The sequence below is a fragment of the Lepidochelys olivacea genome (genome assembly GCF_965140295.1).
Source record: "Lepidochelys olivacea isolate rLepOli2 genome assembly, chromosome: 2".
NCBI lineage: Eukaryota > Metazoa > Chordata > Testudines > Cheloniidae > Lepidochelys > Lepidochelys olivacea.
The window spans coordinates 249,565,171-249,587,154 of NC_140412.1; the positions used below are offsets into that span (position 1 = coordinate 249,565,171).

Here is a 21,984-nt window from a genome sequence, read left to right on the forward strand (position 1 = left end):
TTAGGGTAAAAGAGGGTAGGGTAGGGTAAGGAGATGGTGTGTGTGGAGAATACAATGTACATCTGTACTTGGGGAGACCTTAATTCTATGGCCCTAAAAAGTGCGTTTGTCTCACGTCTCCCATCCATGGTCCTACTCCCTGATTTTGACCAGCCATCCTATATTTCCCCCTCTCTCCGTCTCATGTCCCAGTCCCCTTTTCCATGCACAGTTAGGCTTTGATCCTGTGATTAGTACACTGGGACCAACGGAGGGAAGCTGGGATGCTGTTATTGCGGGCGGGGCCGGAGTTGGACAGCCCCCTGGCTCCCACCTAGGAAGCGGGGGGGAGGAGGGGGCAGAGAGAGGCGCACTGTTTGGCTTTCTCTGCACGCCGGGCTGGCCCAGAGCCAGCTTCAGGAATGGTGCTGCTGCACCCGCCTAGTTGCCCAGGGTGGGGCCCCTGTGCAGAAGACCCAGGGGAGGCAGCCCTGGTCCTGGGGCCCTGCAGGGCGCGAAGGGTCCCGCGTGCGGCGTGTCCGGCGGGGGTGGGGAGGGGGCTTGTATTGCTGTTCACGGGGGTCCCTGGGGACGAGCCTGGCGCGGCGGCGGCGGGCGCGCGGGGCCCGCCTCGGGGGGGGCCGCTCGGGTTCCCTGAGCCGGAGCGCGGCGCCCACTGACGCAGGAGGCTGAGCGCACGGCGACACAGGGCGGCTGCTGCGGGGCAGGGGCGGGGCTCGCGGTTGGGCAGCTCCGCGCGCTGCGCCCCTCCCTCGGCGGGCTGGGCCGCGGCTCGGCACCCGGAAGCGGGCGGGCGGCCGTTGGTGTGTGGCACTGCGAGCGGGGCTGAGCGCAGGATGCGAGGCGCCGCCGCCCACTGCCCGCCCGGAGCCAGCGCCCGAGGAGCCGCCGCCGCCAGCAGAGCATGAGCGGGTCCGGGGCCCAGCAGCCCCCCGGCGCGGGGTCGGACCCCGCCGCGGCGGGGAAGGCTGCGGCCGGGGAGCCGGTGCCGGAGCCTCCCCCGATGCTGAGCGTCGACGTGTCGGGGCTGGTGTCGCAGTTCGCGCGGAGCTTCGCGCTGATCTTCCCCGTGTACGTGTTGGGCTACCTGGGGCTGAGCTTCAGCTGGATCCTCATAGCCCTGCTCGGGCTCTTCTGGCTGCGCAGGCACCGCGGCGGCAAGAGCTCCCGCCTGGGTCGGGCCCTCGCCTTCCTGCAGGACGAGGAGCGGGTGGTGCGGCTCAGCGTCTCTTCGGCCGAGCTGCCTGCATGGGTGAGTGACGCCCCGGGCCGGGGCCTGTCGCCAGCCTCAGGACCTGACCGCCTGGGGCTGTGACATGCACCCTGGGCTGGGATCTGGCACCTTCCCCGGGGGAAGAGAGACAGGCCAGGTTAGGACCTTCGCTGGGGAGTCCGACCTCCTTGGGGCTTTTTTGCGTGAGGAGCCAGAGCCACGCATCACCTGCCAGCGCCCCTGGGGTGCCTGCCCTAGCGCTTCCTCCAATATCCGCGTCTCCACCCATTTCGGGTGGAGGGGTGCTGCTTCTCTCACATCCCCAGGCCGGGCGATAGCACCTCTTGGCTCTTCCCCTTCGCCGCCTACTCACTGTCTGGCCCCCACTCACCCACCCAGCGTGCCGTGTGAGCAGCCCCTGCTCTGCCTACCTTTTTTATTAGCGTCAGTTCTCGGACACTTATGCCCCATCCAGTTAATACCTGCGCTGAGCATGAAGCAGTCACTGCCTTCTGCTGACTCGTAATTTACATTTACGAGTAGGGTTTGAACCTTTCCTGGTTGGGGTTTCTCGCAAAGAAAAAATTTAGCTCAGCGTTTTAGCTGGCTACACTGTTGTAGGCATCTTAGCCTCTTACATTAGCTCAGAGGAAATAAACCATCTTTAAAGTATAAATCTCATGTTTCAGACAAATCCTGCAAGTGTACGTTTTCTAAAAACCGGAGTATGAAACTTCAACACCACCCCCACAGCTTAATCTTACCAGTGATTCTTAATGAACCTTGAATACTGGATGAGGTTCTGTTTCTGGCTCTGTTCTGAGAGTCCTGCCATGAGGACTGACCTAAGGCTGTTTGGGTGACCTTAGTGTATTTACTGATTTATTTTAAAAAGATCTCTTAGTGTTTTTGTAAGTGAAGCTTTAATTTGGAATTTGCAGCCTTTTGAGCACTTTGAGAACTATAGCTGTCATCAGAAGGTAACATTCTTTCAAACCTTAGGTTGACTAAGGTTTGTGTCTAGTAATTCCTTTAAATCTTAATTATTTTAAGAATTGCTTAGACTACCTGCAAGCCACATAACAATGTCAAGGAACCTTCCAGGTCCCTCAAAGATAGATCCCCATTCCTTCCTGGACGCCTTCTCTACACCTAACTTCTGTCTTCACGGTCTCCACATCACACCTCTGGGCTGGAAAGATTAAATCTACTTCTGTGTGATTCCTCTGATAACTACTCTTCTCTCCATCCCTCTCTCAGACATCCACATTTGAGCCATGCATACATTGCAATGAGTGAATCAAGTGTTGTGTGAGGATAAGCTTAAAATATACATGTGTAGTGTTTTTTGCTTTCACTTGATCAAATCTTTAAATAATCTAATTGCTATCTGATCTGTTCAGAATTAGTAAAAGACCTTTCTACTTGTTAAACACTCCAGTAGAAGTGAATTTTGTAGGTGTTTCAGAAAAGACTAGTGAGAGGGGAGGGTGGCAAGTGTTGGACATTTTTAAATCTCCATAACTGTAACCGTGTGACTTGCACCAAACTTTTTATACAGTCTAGTTTAGGATTAAATGGTAGCAGTAGACTGATTTTGAATTTGGGATGTGTGCATTTGGAAGCTTGGTTAATTACAAGAAGCAAGTTTCAATTTTAACTTCATAGCATGGCTGGTTCATCTCCATAACCTAATTTGATATCTAGATTCTGCATAGGAAGATGCATTACATACAGACAGTAAGTCCTCTGTAGCCAAGATTAATGTTTTGTATTTCAGTTTTTGCATTATGACGTGGTTTGTATAGACATTAGAGAAAATGGCATTTATTTCCCCGTGTGTGTAGACCAAAGACCTAAAGCTTTGGAAGTGTGCCTACATAATGTCTGTTCTTTAGAGGTTTGAAACTATACTTTGTAGGCTGTTGGAGAGATGAAATTCTAGTGGACATCAGAAGCTCAGCTAATGTTGGAAAAAATAGAATTAGGAACACTGTTAGATTTAATGCAGTATTTTTTTCTCAAATAAAAATTTTCATTATCAAATAGAACTCTTCATCCTAATTGCAAATCAGTGGCTTGTTTTTAGCCCTTATCTTTTGTAGTGATTGGTTACCCAAGACTTTCAGCCTGTATTAATGCAGTACATGAATATCTACTTCAGGGAGCTTTGTCAGCAAGACCAGCTGAAAGAATACCTATATGGTGCTCAAATTTTCCTAGTGCTAATACAAGTAGTTACTGCATAGCATCCTCCTGTTGGTTAGCTTCTCCATAGTATGTTACAGTGCAATGAGAAAGCAGCTTTCCTATCTGACAGATATCTCCAACATGACCTTTTCCTTGGGAAGTATATTTAATAGTAAACCTGCATTTGTTCTTCCTGTCTAATCAGATGGCTGGCCTGAATGTAAAAAATCTTGGTCCTCTTTCACCTTTTAGTGTTCTGTATTCCAGATAGATGTAATTACGATACATTTGATCTATGAAGACAGAAGGCCTGCTGAGAGTTCAGCGACCACATTTTTAAAGTCAGAGCTGTTCCTTAAATGGACAAAAGCACTTGCTACCACAGTGAATAAAAATGAGCTTTATGGAAGTTCTTATTCTGTCTTTTCCTCCCTCAAGTAATGTATCCCAGAAGATTTTCTTTCCCTCATCTCTCTCTGCACTTTACAGACTTACCTTTTGAGGGTCATTGATTGCAGCTGCTATTCCAAAACGAGGACACTTGGACAAGACACTGAATCCATTGCAGTATAACTATCCAAAGGAGTTGCTACTCAATCAGAATCAGGTACTGCAGGGCATTGCACTGTCTGCAGGTCACTGGAATAATGAGAGAGGATGTTTTCTTAATATTTGAGGGTTACTACTATTATGGGACAGAAAATGAGAGTCGGGGAGAGCATAGAATACGCTTTCTATTAAAAATAACTTATAATCCTACATCTGAATCATTTCTTTAGTTCCATTTGTTCTATTTTTAGTATACACCACTGCAAAATTAAAATTTAAATCTTGAGTAAGAATACTGCTTTAGCACTATGTGTTGAGGGAATGTAACAGTTTTTTGTGTTAATTTAAGCAAGCAGTTCCAGTTGTATGCCAAGGATATTAACTGCTATGTCAACTGTGATTTGAAAGTAATGCTACTCTTCTGCTGAAATAAACCTTTTCTAGATAAGGTCAACTAATACTATCTTGTGATTGTAAAAATTCACTTTGTTTCTGTAACCAGGTGGTCAGGCGGAGAGAATACATTTTTTTTAAATACACAAAAATAAGTTCATTGAAGATTATCAGGAGTTGCATAACTTGACAAAGCAGCCCTGATCCATTTTTAAATAAAAATGTACACTGTTAAAAGAAACTCTTTGATACTATTTTTTTATTGTCCTTCGATATTTGGGCACCACGTTTTTTCATTGTTTTGCATGACTTTTTTGTGCATCAGCATTCTCATTGTGAACACAATCTGAAATGGAGTATAGAATAACTTCTTTAAAAAGAGTAGGCTCCACTACAGTAATAAACACACTAAAATCAAGGTAAAGCTTTGGTATGTGTTTTTATTGGGAAGTTGGCAGTGATTCACATATAAAGTGACTGTTTCCAAGTCACTAGTTCTGCTGTTGGTTTTAAATAGGAGTAGGATTGGGCCTCAAAGTGCTCTTAAAAGCAAGGACAACACTTCTCACCCAGCATTGTGAAAGGGTTTACAAACTTCAATACAAAGAAAAGCAGCAGTTGAAGAATTTCACTTTAGAGATGGAAAGTGGGACTTTCCTCCAGTTTGTTTTAAAAGACCAATGTCCCACTGGGCTTTGTACTGTCAATCAGGTTGACAGGATTTCAGACTCTTAGAAGTTAAAACCTTTACCTTCTACCATCCTACAAAAACCAAACAAGCAAACAAAAAAACCCTTACGTGATTCCAAGTTTCATCTTTTTTTTTAAGGTGACTATCTCCCTGATTTCATTAGGGACACGTATGTAGGCATTTGTATGAGTGAAACTTTGCTGCTTTCTTCAGGACGTAGTAGTGAAACAGGATGACTTTGTCTTAAGAAATTTTTCCCAAATTAATAGCATTTGTGGCCTGGGAAGAGAGGCATTGCAGCCATGCAGTCTCTGGTAGCAGTCAACAGAAAAGCACATGAAGAAATTTTAGCATTATTAACCATTTCAGCATGAAAACATTTAAGTCACAAATACTTTATCAGTGTTTTCAACTGATCAACTTGAAATGATTTTGAAGCTTAAATGTTTTGGATCTATGTAAGAAAGCTAATGACATGTGCAAAGCTTAACTGCAAATTTCTGAAACTGTTTTGCAATCTGTCTTTGTCTGCATGAGAGTTTACAGTTTAACTGGAGTTGTGTGTTTATTTCTGTTTAAGAATGGCTTATTGTTGTTTACCGTAAACAGTGTCCTCATCTAATTAAAATTAAAGACCTGGTTTAAACCAAAATAAGTATCTACACAGTGGGTTTGGATTGCATCTGTTTAAGTAAATTAGGTTAAAATAAACTGATGCAGCTTTCTTGCATAAATAAGCCAAAAGTGATGCTTTTAGGATTCAGTGAGACTGCACTTAGTGTTGCCTTACTATCAGACTATGCCACCACAACAGTTAAAGGGAAAGGACACTAATATATAATTATCAACATGTATTAGTTTTACGAGGATGTTCCTAAACTAATGAGTGTAGCTATAATGTTTTTAGAAAGTTTATTTAGTTTATATTCAGTAAAGCATTGGTGAAGTGATGCAAAGTGTGTGGCTTGACTTCACAGAATGTATATTTAAATATCTGTTTGATCTTAAATATTGATATATGAACAATAAACATTAGTTCCTTGCAAGAGGAGGTGAGGGATCATGCTGCTGAAGAATAAACTGAGCATGTCTACCTGAAAATATAAAGCACATATTTTCATAAACTTTCTTGGTGTGTACAGGTGTTTAGCCTTCATTTTTATTTTATTTTTTTTTGAATAAAATGTACATAATATCTTGGGGTTTTTGTCAAACACTTCAGTATGATTCTACAGAGAAGATGATGGATTTCTGACAAATTAGACCATTTTACTTTACTCCTATTAACACTACAGACCCAGTATATCAAAAAGGAAAAATAGCTCAATTTTGAGTTACTGGGTCAAATTCTGCCCTGGTTTATGTCTATAGAGTATAGAATTTGAAGACTGAGGTGACAGAGATGCAACCTGCGTGAATTTGTCTTGCAGAATCTTTGACTGGTGATGAAATGTGAACTAAAAAGAACCAAACTTACCAGCTGAATCTTAGGTTCACTTTTAAGGCTGGCAGCTCAGAACAAACCACTTTTCTACTTATGAATGCAATGAATCTCGTACACAAGTTAAACACAAAAATGGAACCCCACAGTGCCACTTTTGTCACTTTTCAGAGTATAAAGAGACTTCAGTTAAATTTTCCTATACCCAGCAACATAAAAAGACAGAAAACAGAGGGCTGCTTGATGTTGCTGTTATCTAAGGTATAGCAGGTCCAGGAGACTTCTTATTCTAAAATGCTAATACTCAAAGTTGGAGGCTGAGTCATAAATGTCATGGTATGTTTCTTTGGTCAGACCTAAGTATAAAATGTGACCATATTAAATTGAACTTGCCTACGAAGTTATGGTTGGCCTAATAATTAGCTACAGCTAATCATTTTGTATGACTAGTATTGCAGACAATTATCTAGACATCAAGTTTACATCTGGGAAGTATGAAAGAGTAGCAAGAACAGAGTAGCAAGTTAAGGGAATTAATAGAGAATTAAGAGTTAACTTGTTTTCTTCTAGCCAACATATTTTGGTCCCCCCCACCCCCTTCAGAGCTGACTTTTGAGCTAAATTCCAGCTTGTATTACATTTTTAAACAGGAGAGAAGCCACACAATAAATTTTACCTGCACTAGCTTTAATAAAGCTCTAGTTCAGCTTGAGTGTAGTTGTTTAAAGAGGCAATGTAACAAAGGTAAATTGAAGCCAGTGCTAAATAATATCTCACCCATTGTTTGCTTCCTTTCTTATTTTAGGCCTCAATTCATGAAGATACTTAGGCATCGTGACATCTGCATCACAACACCTAACTTTTAGGTGCATAGAAAATCACAGAAACACACTGCAATTCACGAAGTCGGAGTTAACTGCCTGGGCTCCTATACAATGAATGGGGAGAGATGGGAGCCTTAGACTACAATTCATAAAGGCAGCATGCTAGGCGAGGAGCTTCTTAAGCTAGTCATTGGGAGATGCGAACAAGAGGGGTACATGCTAGACCTGCACTTTTAAGGCTATGTCTACACTACGGGCTTTATAGCATTACAACTGTACCGCTGCAGCTGCACCGCTGTAAGGTCTCCTGTGTAGCTGCTCTGTGCCAGTGGAAGAGAGCTCTCCTGCCGGCATAATTAAACCACGCCCGCTGACGTTGTGCTGTCCACACTGGCGCTTTTGTCAGTGAAACTTATATTGGTCAGGGGGTATTTTTTTCTCCCCCTGACTGACACAAAAAATTGCCAACAAAAAGGCTAGTCTAGCCAAAGCCTCAGGGAGATAGGCTGCAGTCTGGATTTAAGCACCTATCTCTGCTGGGGAATCTCAGCTGTAAACTCACTTTGGAGTTAGAAGTCAAAGATATTTTTGCAAGAAGCCTGGGGAGGAGGAGGAGGAGATATCCCTCATAACTTTTATTCCAGTGGTTAGGGTACTCACCTAGGAGGTGGGAGACCCCAGTTCAAGTCCCTGCCCTCAACCTGATGAGGAGAAGAGATTTGAACATGGTGTTTTGCTGCCTTTCAGGTGAGAGTGCTGTAACTGTTGGGCTATGGGATATTCTGATGTGGGGCTCCCTCAGTTTCTCCTGTTGAAACTGTTGCACTGTGGATAAATACTTTTTTTTTTTTTTTTTTTAAGCCATTGGAGCAGGCAAACTGGGTCTCTCAAAATCTCTAACCACCAGGTTATAGAGCAGTGGTTTTCAACTTATTTGGCTCATACTGTGTTACCTGGGCCGCAGAGAATGGGTGGCAGAGCAGTGGCAGGCCAGACTCCCGCTGTGTGGGGCCGGCCAGCTGCCCGCCCTGGACCTTTGACACGCAGCTGCCTCGGCCCCCAGAGCTTGTGGGGTCAACCAGGAGCCCAAAGTTGTTGGACTGGCCGGCTGGAAGCCCTGGAGCTTGCTGGGCCAGGTGGCAGCCCCGGACCCCCCGGGGCTGGCTGGAAGCCCCGGAGCTTGCTGGGTCAGGTGGCAGCCCCGGACACTGCGGGGCCAGCTGGAAGCCCCGGACCCCTGATGCCGGGGGGCCAGCCGGCCGTGCCAACCCCAGACCCCCGCCATGCTGGGCTGCAGCTTTGTGGTAATTGGGCTGCGTGCAGTCCACTGACTGCTGGTTGAGAACCGCTGCTATAGAGTCATTCTCATGCTTGTGTGCACGCTCTTTCTCGGGTCCAATGATTCTTTAATTATTTATCCATAGTGGAACTGCTTCAATGGGAGAGACTGAGGGAGTCCCACATCAGAATATGCCATAGCCCAATGGCTAGGGCACTCATTTGAGAGGTGGCAGATTCCTGTTTTTAAAATAATCTCTTCTCACAAGGGAGAAGGGGGACATGAATCAGGGTCTCCCACATCCCAGGTGAGTACCCTAACCACTGGGCTAAAAGTTGTGAGGAAGGTTCTCCTTCCTTCTCTCTCCCCACATCTGTTTTGTGTGAACTCACCTGAGGGGCCCCGATGTGGTAGGTGTGTTCTAAAGGATGAGGATGTTAGAGCCTGTCAAAGAAGAGGTTGCCCAGATGTTTTAACAGAGGGTAAAGTAAGGTTTTTTGCCTACTTTTGTTCTCCAGAATGGCTGAACTGGTCTGACTGAAGAAGTTTTCCAAAATATTTAGCCTAAGGCAGACACCTGGCATGTCTTCAGCCCAAATAATTTGTTTGGCAAAGTTATAAGCAAGTGAAAAGAGGACCCTATAATGGGAAGCGGCAGGCATTGTTATTAGGTGCTACTAGCTCGGCCATTTAGTGTTGGAAAAGATATTTCATGCATGACAGTTTCTTGGTGAAGAAGAGAAACTATTGGAATGGAGTGAGCAGATGCCCCATTGAGATGTCAGTTTGTGAGTATGAAGGGGATCTGTTAACTTTACAATTAAACTTGTAATTTTATGCTATCAAATCTGCCCATCCAGTCTCTTGTGTTCCATCATTTCAGATGACCTGTTAACCTACTTCATTGCAAAAAAAAATTCAGAAAACATTGAAAATTAGGCTGTTCACAAGCCATCTTTAAATTTAGCTTTCTGTTATTAAAAACTGGCCTATAAAAGATAACAAACTTAATTTGCATAACATTTTTTAATATTTACTTAGTTCTTTAAATGCACTAGTGAAGACATTGAATAAATGATGGCTGCTTATTTTGGAGAGATCACTTGTGGGAGGTACTGGGGCTAATTTAAAAAAAAAATTGTATATGTGCCTATCAGCCAAAAAATATAGTATTAAAATTCTGTGCAGCAAACTGTTAAAACATAGTTTATCTAATAGAACCCTTCTCACGTAAATAACCTTTAGAAGAATTTGGAAGAATAGCGTTCCCCGGCAATGAGTCAGTGCATTAAGTTTTTCCACTGTATGCTGCTATGACTGAAATTCTCATCCACAGTTAAACAAAGATTTGAAAAATGGGTTAGAGGGTCACGATTAGCTGAAGCAGTCTCGAATGATGTGCCACGAAGTTGTTACTAGAAATGTGAGTGTAGTTTTACTCTGGCTGAAAATAACTATCACGTGATGAGTATTATGTTGTCATTTGGCTGTCCTTATCATGAAGCAGCATGGCTTATGTTTCCGTTAGTTCAAAGACAGCCTCTTTTTATATTAATAGAAATAATTTTATCAAATATCTTTCTAATAGAACATAAATCTTAATCAGATTATTGATACAGTTTACATCATACATTTAATATTTCTTAATGAAGATATTAACTAAGGTAGGACCGAATGCACATCTCTGCAATATCTCATTACACTATTGTTTTCATAACCTTTGTTTACATTTCTTCAGCCAGTTGTCAGTCTATATGAATGTTCCTACTGAAGTCTATTTGAATTAAGATTTTGTAAGACATAGCACCAAATGCTTCATTTAATTCTGAATGTATCTGCTGCTTTCCCTCTGTCCACTAAGTGTCTGTCTTTACAAGAAAAAGCAGATACATTTCTGTCAAGATGCAGATTCATCCCACTTCCAATTTAAAACAACCCAAAGAAACACTGGTGCATGAAGACAGGTTTCAGAGTAGCAGCTGTGTTAGTCTGTATCCGTAAAAAGAAAAAGAGTACTTGTGGCCCCTTGTTTATTTCCCCTCCTGCTGTTCTTGTAAACTGCTGGAAATGGCCCACCTTGATTATCACTACAAAAGGTCTCCGTCCCCTACACCCCGCTCTCCTGCTGATAATAGCTCACCTTTCCTGATCACTCTTGTTACAGTCTGTATGGTAACACCCATTGTTTCATGTTCTCTGTGTATATAAAATCTCCCCACTATATTTTTCACTGTATGCATCCGATGAAGTGAGCTGTAGCTCACGAAAGCTTATGCTCTAATAAATTTGTTAGTCTCTAAGGTGCCACAGGTACTCCTTTCTGTGGTGCATGAAGGAAACTGTAAAACATGTTTCCGATGGGAGTGATTGAACCAGTCCTGTGCCAAGAGAGCACGTTATGGGTGGTGGGTATAAGAGGCCAGGGGAGGCTCAGCCTCCCCAAACAGGCTATGGTACACCTCCCTTTGGAGGTGCGCCGCTGGCCTGCTGCCTTTGGAGTGTCGCCTCCGAAAGGGCACCTGAGCCATAGCCCTGCCCATGCTCCGCCCCAAGGCCCTGCTCCTGCATCCTACTCTTCCCCCAATGTCCTGCCTTTGCTCCACTTCATCCCGACCCCACTCCACCTCTTCCACCAAGGTCCCCCCCACCCCGCCTTCCTCTTGGAGGCAGGTGCCAGTTAAGCCAGATGGTTGAGCAATACCAACTGCAATGGCCAGGACGGGAGTATCCCCTGCCACCTCCACCTGGCCCAGAGCCCTTCGGAGTGTTCTGGTAAGCAGCAGGTGGCAATTAGGGGTGTCTGAGAGCAGCAAATGCCCCCCAAGTTTTTGTACTTGCTCAAAGTTCCATGAAGGGTGGGAGGGGCCTTGGCGAAGAGGTGCGAGCAGTGAGTGAGGGGGCTTGGGATGGAGTGGGGGTGGAGCAGGAGCAGGGCCTCGGGTGTAGAAGGCCAAGCAAGAGCAGGCTGAGGGTGAAGCAGGGGATGGGGCCACAGTCTGGGCACCCGCACCCCTTCTAGGGAGCTTCTGGTGCTCATGCCCAGCCTCCCCAAATATAGGAGTCACACACTGCCCAGGGAGCATGTTAAGGGTTATAATCCATCTTGTTTTTAGTGTCAAAGATCTAAAGAAGTGGAGCAGTACTCAATCTGAAACAGAATAAGTTTCCTGAAGAAACAGCCGTTCAAGATGGAAATGCTTACATCCAAGTTAGCAGACTTCAGCATAGGTGGTACTTCTCATACTTGGATTTGAAGGAAGGTTCTCATCACATCCACGTTTTACTTTATCACACACAAATTCTTTCACTTGTTAAAATCTCATCATATCTGCATATCTCAGTACTAAGACTAATAATGTATCCATACTTATCGGAATTTCCTTTCTTTAAGTGATAAGATCTACAGATCCTTTGCCCAAGATGGTTTGGGTCTGTGGTCAAACAGGGATACAAATTGGTATGCAAAAACTTTTCAAGAATTCTTGCCACATCCTGCTGTGGACAAAATGTGAAATATAAAATATTTTACTATTGTATCCTTGTAGTCAAATGAATTTACTGTGGTTGTAGAAGCTGTCTCAACTGGCAGGCTCATAGGGAGTGGCAAGAGATACTCTCCACGCCTGCTGGTGGCGAACAGGTCTAATTCTGCCCCCAAACTTCAAGCAGACTGACATTATTTATAACGGCTGTAGGAACCTACTATGTGAAGAAGGGAATTTTTTCCCTCTCTGAACATGAACATTTCCTCTTTAGTTCACAACATATGTATCTGCTTTTTGAACAAATGTATGCTAAACCCCTTTTTGTTCTGATGTCTAAAGATCTGTTTTGTTCTGTATTGTACTAACAAATATATTTAAAGCACCAGATTTTCTTTTACATGGTGCTAAAGGAATTCTTTGTTTAATAAGCCTTGTTTAATTAATTATTGAATGATGTATGTTGAGATATTTACAATATGTTACTCACCTCTCATATAATAATCCTCACCCAGTGTTTTTCCCTTTTATATACTTTAACTTGAAAGACAACACCCCCATTTAAATGTCACAGACAACCAGGAGCTATAACGTAGTATTGTATACATGTGGATCTGTGTATCATTGAACCATATGTGCTATAAGGGACACTAGTTGGTGATTTTTTTACTTTGAGTTATAACTAAAACAGAGAGCAGCATCCATCCAAGCCTCTGACTACCCTTGACAATCTCTCCTTTAAAATAAACATTTCAATAAACTCTAAAAATAATTCATCTTCTTTGGTTTCTGTTTTGCCCTTTTTCTAGAGACTACGTAATTTGTGCAAAGTTGATACCATGTTAATATAAAACTGTATATATAATATAGTTATATACTAATATAATCCTATCAAAACTGCTACTGTTCATTAAAGTCAAGGGGCTTCTTTTCTATTACTGCCTTAATCAGCTGGGCCCTTAACTGTTAGGAGTTTACTTTAGTTCTTTGACAAAATTGAAGGAGCTGAGTAAATTTTTAGTTCATTACTGTTTAATTGCAGATGCTGATTCAGTAGCTGTAGTACATCTGTATGTCTAACATTCTAGATATAAAATAACACAGGAAAACTTGAGGAAATAAAGCCCTTCAGCTGGTACTCTTTTGTATCTAAGCATCATTGAAAATGTAGTCTGTTGTGAAGTTTCTGTGTCCTTTCAAATTTGTATCCTGTCTTTCAAAGGGTGGATAAAAATTGACTATTTAAAAAAAATTTAAAAATGGATTTTTAAAATTTAATTTGGATATTGTGTTTAAATACAGGTTTATTTTAAAATTAAGTTAAGGCCTAAACTTATCTATTAAAATACAAAAAACAAGTAGTACATGTTTGCTGCCAAGTTTTAAACAAAGTCAGGCCACTGAACTGGTGGAAGTCATGGACCAAACACCTGGAACCAAAGTTTGTTAAATTACTTTTGATAGCAGTAGCCTCTTCTGCAGGGACAGAGAGAATATTTTCTTCATTACAGTTTATTCAACTAGTTCAGATTATTGACTAGTTCATTGGACATTAAGAAACGAATTGGGAGTTGAAAAAGCAGGAAAGCCTGTTTTTTCTGCTTCCAATCTGTTAATAAAAGCTAGGTGTGAGAGCATGAGGTCTACTAGTTCTAAAATTTTGAACACATGGTGACCAGAAACAGTTCAATTAACTAAGTAAAGAAAATACCTCGTGTTTAATAAATGTTACTTAAGTTTTAATGACAGGTTTCAGAGTAGCAGCTGTGTTAGTCTGCATCCATAAAAAGAAAAGGAGTACTTGTGGCACCTTAGAGACTAACTACTTTATTGGTGCATAAGCTTTTGTGAGCTACAGCTCACTTCATCGGTTCCATTCCACTGTATGCATCCAATGAAGTGAGCTGCAGCTCACGAAAGCTTATGCTCTAATAAATTTGTTAGTCGCTCAGGTGCCACATGTACCCCTTTTCTTTTTAAGTTTTAATGCAAGATATGTTTTGATAAACTTTTTGATAAACCTTATCTATATCCAGTATATTAGAGTTTTACTTAATAAAAGCAATCCAAAAGGTTTTTTTACATTTTTAAGTGAATTTGACTTTCCATCCAAATTGAGCTTAACAAATGACAAGTAAAAATTAATCTACTAAATAAGAAATTAATCATTCACCATTTTCTAACACAATAAAACATTTAAATTATAAGAATTTGAATAAACATAAGTTAAGCTATATAAATTGCTTAAATAAATGTGTATAAATGTTGTGTATCCTTCCTGGATAGCAAAAAGAAGCACCCAATTTAGTGTAAAATCTATCTCTAGTTGCAAATCAACATGTTTTAAGTTACCAACTAATGAGAATCAGCCTTTCTTAAGGAAATTAACTAAAAAGTACAAAGGCCAAATATGATGAAAGTTAATTATTTAAATCAAGGTTTCCTGCTTGTTGATTTAAATCATGATTGAAATTGGTGATTTAAATTAATCTACCCTGATCTCACATGACCTCTCTGAAGCATATTAAAGAATAATAACATTATTATATATTCTTCACTTCATACATGAGGCACTCTTTTCTCCTGTTTCATTTAAGCAATTGATTGCTAACGTTTTTTTAGTAATGGAGCTTGAGAAAATCAATACGGAGGTTTGGGAATTTGTTCCCCAATTCAGTTAGTTAGCAGCTATTTTTAGAAGAATAAGAAATAGAATTTTGCTGAGTGAAAGATGAGGGACTGCAAAAGCATTCCTATAAATTGGCAATCCAGAGTTCAGTTCCGTTCCAGTCTCTCCATTGGATAATAGCAGTTTATTATGAAGCTATCTGCTGCAGCTAGAAAGTACTATATATTTTATTTTAAATGTCCAACAGGTGTAAGCCTTTGTTACCAGTAGCACTGTGACAATACTTCAGATAAAACTGAACTTGCAAGTCCAATAGTGGACACTGACACCCCCCACCCCCACCCCTGTTGTTATTTTGCTAGCATTTAAATTTCCAAGTTGAGAAAAACAGCTTCAAGGTACAGTGGTGCTGTGTAGTGAAACAGACATGGGAAGGAACTGTAGATGGAGCAGTGCTTTAAATTCTGAATTCTTTGCCTCTATCATTTTCGCTGGAAGAAGTGAAATGGGGCAAATAAGTTGTAGGCAACTTGCTTGAGTTGAAGGACGTTTTCTCATTATATATCAGTCAGACTTCAAAACAAGCCAAATGTAACTCCATAAAAGGTAATAAATTCAGTGGGATAAATTCTTTCCTCGTGTATCTCCTTAATACTTTATGGAAATCTGCCTTGGCGTCCTATAAACTTTCTTTTGCATGTGAATTGGGGAAAGATGTTCTATGTGCTTCTTTTAATTGGACCAGCCAACAGCGCTAGTACAGAATTAGAGGTCTGACATGCATTGTGTAGATATGATGCCTACCTTGGTATGGCATTGGGAAATGTCCGTTTGTTGGACAGAAGAAAAAGAAAGCAACAATATTTTCTCTAGAATTAATTTAATTGTAAAACATTAAAGTTCAGCAACATCAAAATGTCCACTTCACATAAATGAATGTCTGCCAGAAGATGGTATCAAATTATTCTTTGGATTATATCATGAGCTGTTGTTGACTGGCCTATGTCTGACACTGGTTCAGTGGTTTTAAATAATATTTATTCAAATGTGTATATATAACAGGTTAATAGTGACTGAACCTGAGTTAGTTGGTTTTCCTCCATAGAAAGATAGCTTCTAAATGAATGGTCCCATTCTTGTTTTGGAAGATATATGGCTGGGCTTGCTTCTAAATGAATAAAGCCACTATGATTAGTAGGGGTGTTTAGTTTGTTAAATGATCATCAGATTAAACATTGCAGGGAGGTGTGTCAAGATTTCTGTTACTTGCTGAGGCCTGAAAATGCAAATGATCTTTGTTTTGATGAAAACTGGATTAGTTTCTCTAACAAACACAATTCTGTAATCTTGTTTTCAGTATTTAGCATTCCTAGTGTCCATTTATGGCACTAAATATATGGGAGGGATGTCACGAGGCTTCTCTGTAGAGGTATTTTTAGTCTAAATAGGCAAAACTTCCATCATTAGGCATATTTTGAGGTGTACTGTACTGACCTTAAAGACCTGAAAGAGGTGTCTTGCAAGAAATGGAACATCTGCTTTTGAAGCCATCATGGTAGGCTTTCCTTTTCCCCTAATAAGGGTCTTGAGGTGTTTTTACTTCATGGTGTCCCAAATGAAGATTTTATGTCACTGAGAGATTCTCTCTGAACTCTTAAATTGCTGTAGCTTATAATATCAACAGCCATCTATCAGCAAATGCTTTCTGGAAGTCATAACAGAGTTGATTATTTGCAAGATCATCAGAAGACACTTTTAAAACTTCTCAGCCAATAGCCAGGAGAAGAGATAGTAATGAGGTAATGTGTCTGGGCTGAAGCAATGTTTCTCAGTATGTCTGTGGAACTTGAATGTGTTTTATGTATTATGTTTCTAAAATATTAAGAATAAGACGCAAGAGAGGCGTTCGTATGTTAAAAACTTATTTTCTGACATGCCAAATATAGGTAGTGAGTTCAGCACCGTAAATGTGTGAGGTGTACAGACATGACCACAATCTTCAGCATATTGTGTTATAGAATGTAAAATGACTTCTTATTTTCTAAACATAGCAAGTCCTTGGTTTGTTACAAGGAGCAAGTGTTTGTTCTGTGACCAAGCTTCTGTTTTATTAGTTACTTAGGGAAAAGAATGGTCTTCCTGATCCGTCTATTCAATGTAACAGGGGCTTGGTCACAAAACAAACACTTGTTTGTTGCAACAAACTAAGGGCTTGTTATGGTTAGAAAATAAGCAGTCCCTTACTGAGTGGAGATGAATGTCAATTTCAGACCTACTAATTATTGACTCAGAAAACAGGAATCAAAGTTGAATGTTGACCTATTCAAAGTAATGCACATTGGAAAACATAATCCTAACTATACATACAAAATGATGGGGTCTAAAATTGGCCGTTATCGCTCAAGAAAGAGATCTTGGAGTCATCGTGAATAGTTCTCTGAAAACATCCACTCAATGTGCGGCAGCAGTCAAAAATAGGGATAGATAATAAGACAGAAAATATCATATTGCCTCTATATAAATCTATAGTATGCCCACATCTTGAATACTGCATGCAGATGTGGTCACCCCATCTCTAAAAAGATATCTTGGAATTGGAAAAGTTTCGGAAAAGGGCAACAAAAATGATTATATGTATGGCACGGCTGCCATATGAGGAGAGATTAATAAGACTGCAACTTTTCAGCTTGGAAAAGAGATGATTGGGGGGAATATGATAGAGATCTATAAAATCATGATTGGTGTGGAGAAAGTAAATAAGGAAGTGTTATTTACTCCTTCTTATTACAAGAATTAGGGGTCACCAAATGAAATTAATAGGCAGCAGATTTAAAACCAACAAAAGGAAGTATTTTTTCACACAACGCACAGTCAACCTGTGGAACTCCTTGCCAGAGGATGTTGTGAAGGCCAAGTCTATAACAGGGTTCAAAAAAGAACTAGATAAGTTCATGGAGAATAGGTCCATCAATGGCTATTAGCCAGGATGGGCAAGGATGGTGTCCCTAGCCTCTGTTTGCCAGAAGCTGGGAATGGACGACGGGACGGATCACTTGATGATTACCTGTTCTGTTCATTCCCTCTGGAGCACCTGGCATTGGCCACTGTCAGAAGACAGGATGGTGGGCTAGATGGACCTTTGGTCTGACCCAGTATAGCCATTCTTATATGCTTATGAAGAGCATAAAAAACGGGCTTTAATGTTAGAAATAGCAATGAGGTGTTTAAAAAAATCTTATACGCAAAATACGACATTAAACCAACATATAAACTGCTTGGTAGGCCACTCTTAAGGCTGGTCACAAGAGTTACTGTCTTGCTGTTCAACTCCATTGTTTGGCCATAGATATCTTGAATGGCCCAATGATCACCCTTCCTTTTCTCCAGTAATATTGCACTGGAATTTGCGTGGACTGAGTTTTTGATCCTTGATGTTCTCTTCCTCCAATTATTCTTCAAGCAATGATGAGTTGCAATATACCTGCTTGATTTGATAACCAAACTGGCAGCAGTATCTTCTAGGTTATCCAATTTTGGGGAAGTGGGCATAGGGGTGTTTGGAACTGACCTCAGTTTCCAATGGATTATTCTGTTGTAACATCTCAAGGTTTCCCTAGCGCTTGGCTACTGCACCGTATATTCCATCATAATTAAATTTTGTGTCTTTAGTTTTGTCAGTGTTCTGGTCCACAGAAGATGTAATAAGAAGGTTTAACTTAAAAGGAAATTGTGTTCCAATGATTCCTGTTTACTTTTGTAAGGTACTAAGGGTAAAAAAGTTAAAACTGCAAAGTAAGCCATATAGGTAAGATGTTTTAAGAACACAAAATAGAGATGGTAGGTAAGAGAAATTGACTTCTTTTATATCTTTTCCCCCAGGCCTGTTTTCCTATTATTTTTTGGCACAATAACCAGTCGTCTTGAATGTCTGTGAAGGGTATAACATACCTTTGGCTCAGTTTAAATACTAAGACCTCATTGACACTGTTTTTAGCTACCTCTGTAGCTGTACCAATGCCTATCCATAATGTAAACACAATTTCACACTGCATTGGTGTAAATTGTCTGTAGGCTGCACCAGTGCTTTACTTGCTTTTGTGCAATAAAATTCTTGGAATTGTTTTTCTTGATGTAATACATACGGACAGTGCCTTTATGATATGCTATAGCATTTTTTTTTCTTTTTTTATTTTGGTGTCTCACTTATGGTGACCCTTGCAGATTAAAATATTAAATTGAAAATAATCCATACCTGAGTTCCAAATATCACTTTTGATTGTTTATTTTGGTTGGTTTACTATTTGTGCATTGTTTCATCCCGAGGAATGATGATAGACTACTCAGTATTACTTTCTGGATCTCCTCTGTTAGACCCATGTTGCTGGGCTGTCAACACCATAGAGTGTTTCCATAAAAGTTTCAGAGGAACTAAACCAAAGTTCATTAAAATGTTTTTGGTATGTCTTGTAAAATATTGTAACACAAATATTAGCTCTAAATTCACTGACTACATCCTTTTAAGATGGTTACAATACATCTGGATTTATATCAGATGAAGTGCACAGCACTCAGAGTAAACATGTGAAACTGTAGAACTGCACTGTTAATCTGGTTCAGGCAAAAAACATGGTTGTGCAGACTTGCATAATTGTATTCAATCTGAATACAAGAACTGAAACAGCCAGATTGTTCTGTGTGTTGTTTTTTACATGGCAGATTCCTATATTTGTACACATTCAGGAACAGGGGGGGAAAAAACGCCACACGCAACTCTGACTCCTTCTAGAAAAGAAAAAAAATGTGGAACTAAAATATGCATGCTAAACAATCACTCCTTTTTTGCCACTGCATCCTCCTCTATCTTCTGTCTATTCTCAAAGCATGAACTTGTCTTCTCACAAGTCAAGCATGTTTTCTTGGGCAATATGAATAGTAAAATTTTTATCTGTGTTCTACAGATCCAGGAAGGCTTCTACAAATATAACAACATCAAATTTACAAAACTTACTTTGAATTTCTGTAAGGTGTTTTTTGTGGTTTGTTTTGAATTAATTCCTGTATAAATCTCATCTAAGAGCCAGGAACTGACAGACTACTTAGAGGTTTTAAAATTTTATTTGAAAAATGAAATGACAATTGACTATGACAGTAAAGACCAAGTGGTTATCGTGCTGCTTTTAAGTGCTTTGCCAGTTCCCTCATGTAGCCAGCTCTGCCAGTGTATTTTCAGTGTTGAGATACCACAGTAATAGGTATTTGACAAATATCAAAGCTAGAGTGTGCTGTGTTGTTGATTAACAACAGTCTTGGTATTCAAGTTCTGTAGCTTTCCTTTTAGTTGCCAAGTTGTGGAGGATCTAGAGGTAGATCAGCATAAACTACAGAGGCACCACACAATTCACTATTTTACTTTGGATGCACTAGATAAGATGATGAGCCAAAGATGACTAACACATGCTCATTAATCTACTGTGACACGTAGCCTGTAGTTCTATAGGTATTAATTCCAATTTTTGTTACCTATATGCCATGCTACACGTTTCTCTTCCCACACTCCCCTTGCCCTCTGCTGAATGTGCTCATAATCTGATACAGGTATTAGAAATGAGTAACAAAAATTCTTGCTTTACCTGTATGTCAGAGGTTGGATACAAAACTCGTAGCCAAAAAACTGCGATTAGCATGCCATACTGAGTAGAGCTTTGCAGGTGATCCTTGAGGTGACATGGAATATATCCATTATTGTTGTTGAGTTTTTTAACCTAGTCTACTCACTTTTCATCAGCTGTGCATGGTGGTGGTAAAGATTTTAAATGACAGATTTGAATTCCGAGGTTGCTCAGTTCAAAAATGCCTGACACAATTTCTGATGTAACTGACCACTTAAAAGAATAATGAATCTTTTGCCTTTACTTCCAGATCTGGATGAACAATGCTGACTTAAAATACTTTTAAATTCAGAATCTTCCACTCCCTGTAAACCCACAGGACTGATTAAGCTTAGTGCATTTTTACTCTCTTGACAGGCTCCAGATGGAGTAATCATAGTTTTGGATTTTGGCAGGTCTGCCAATAGCAGGAAGATGAGTGTGAGATTCCAGTGGCTTGTAATGCCATAAAACTCCAATGTACTGTGTATATTGATGTTTTATTTCATTCTAGAATTACTACATCCAGTGAACTCATGAGTACTTCTAAAATCTATTCCTATGAAATTCCCTAGAGAAATAGAAGGCCTGTGACTTTGTCTAATTTCAACAAGAATCAATCATAGTTTGTTTCTGTTTGGTAGGGGATTAATCCAGATATGGCACAGGCTACTCTTTATAGTACCCTATTACTATTGCAGTTGGATTTCAGACTTTGGAAGAAATCACTGAGGCTAGTCTGTGGTAGTGAAGTGAGGGGCAGCTGCTAACCGGTAGAGTTTTTTTCTGGCAGAATCTCTGCTGGAAGTTATGATAGTTAGAGTAGTGACTTGCTAGGTCTCAAAGGCAACCCAGCTCATTACGTAGGATTGTCAAGGTTATAGATTAGCATGGATATATTGAAATTGTATGGTTGGGACTAGAACTTCCTTCAGTTCTTAGGGTCATTGAGTTGGAGACTACACTCCATCTCTGTGCAGCTGCTAATCATTCCCTTCCCTGGAGATAATGCTTTGGGAACATTGCAACCACATGGAATTTTCTGATTAACTTTATACTATTGCATGCTTTGCTTTTTACTTGAAAGGGGGAAAGTGTTGATTTACGGGGTATAAGAAAAGAGAATTCTAATCCAGTTCTCACCTATTTGACCAATAAAAATATGAAGGTTTAATACAACTCTTAGGATGTACATGAGTGCCATCATGGGATTAATGTTAAATAGTTTTGAAACTGTTTTACATTGGTAGAGAAAATGATGGCTTTCTGCTTTTCTTCATGCCTGATTTCTAGGACTGTCATTAGTTCTGACTTTCATGGCTAGCTCCTAGGAAATGCAACTTCTGTGCTGACCCCTGGGCCATATCATAGAGTGCTAGCCTATGGCAGGACTGTTCTTGCCAACCAAAGTCTCCTTATCTCCCTGTGGACCAAGACTCAGCAGAGCTCTTCTTGTTCTCCATAGATCTAGGTGTGTTATCTTGAGTAAGCAGCGTATGCTTGGCATAAGGCTAGTAATGGTACCACTTTATGCAAAAGAGTGATTGGCTGTGACTCCAAAGACACCACAAACCTAAACCATTTCCTGGCCTGCCTGGCTCAGTCCTTGCTTGGCTGCAAGCCCAGGAAAAGTAGGGACTGTTAA

General features: G+C 40.7%; 1 protein-coding gene across 2 annotated transcripts in view; it reads left to right on the forward strand.

Annotated features, from left to right (window-relative positions):
- The first annotated feature begins 747 nt into the window (after positions 1-747).
- The window catches only part of ESYT2 (extended synaptotagmin 2), a 130,310-nt gene continuing 109,073 nt past the window's right edge, over positions 748-21,984 (forward strand). Inside the window, exon 1 of one of the 2 annotated variants that reach the window (XM_084618756.1) lies at positions 748-1,252. In XM_084618756.1, the coding sequence (XP_084474882.1) occupies positions 905-1,252 (348 nt within the window). In that variant the 5' untranslated portion in view covers positions 748-904. The remainder of the gene's footprint in view (positions 1,253-21,984) is intronic. The other variant, XM_084618757.1, reaches the window with a different exon arrangement.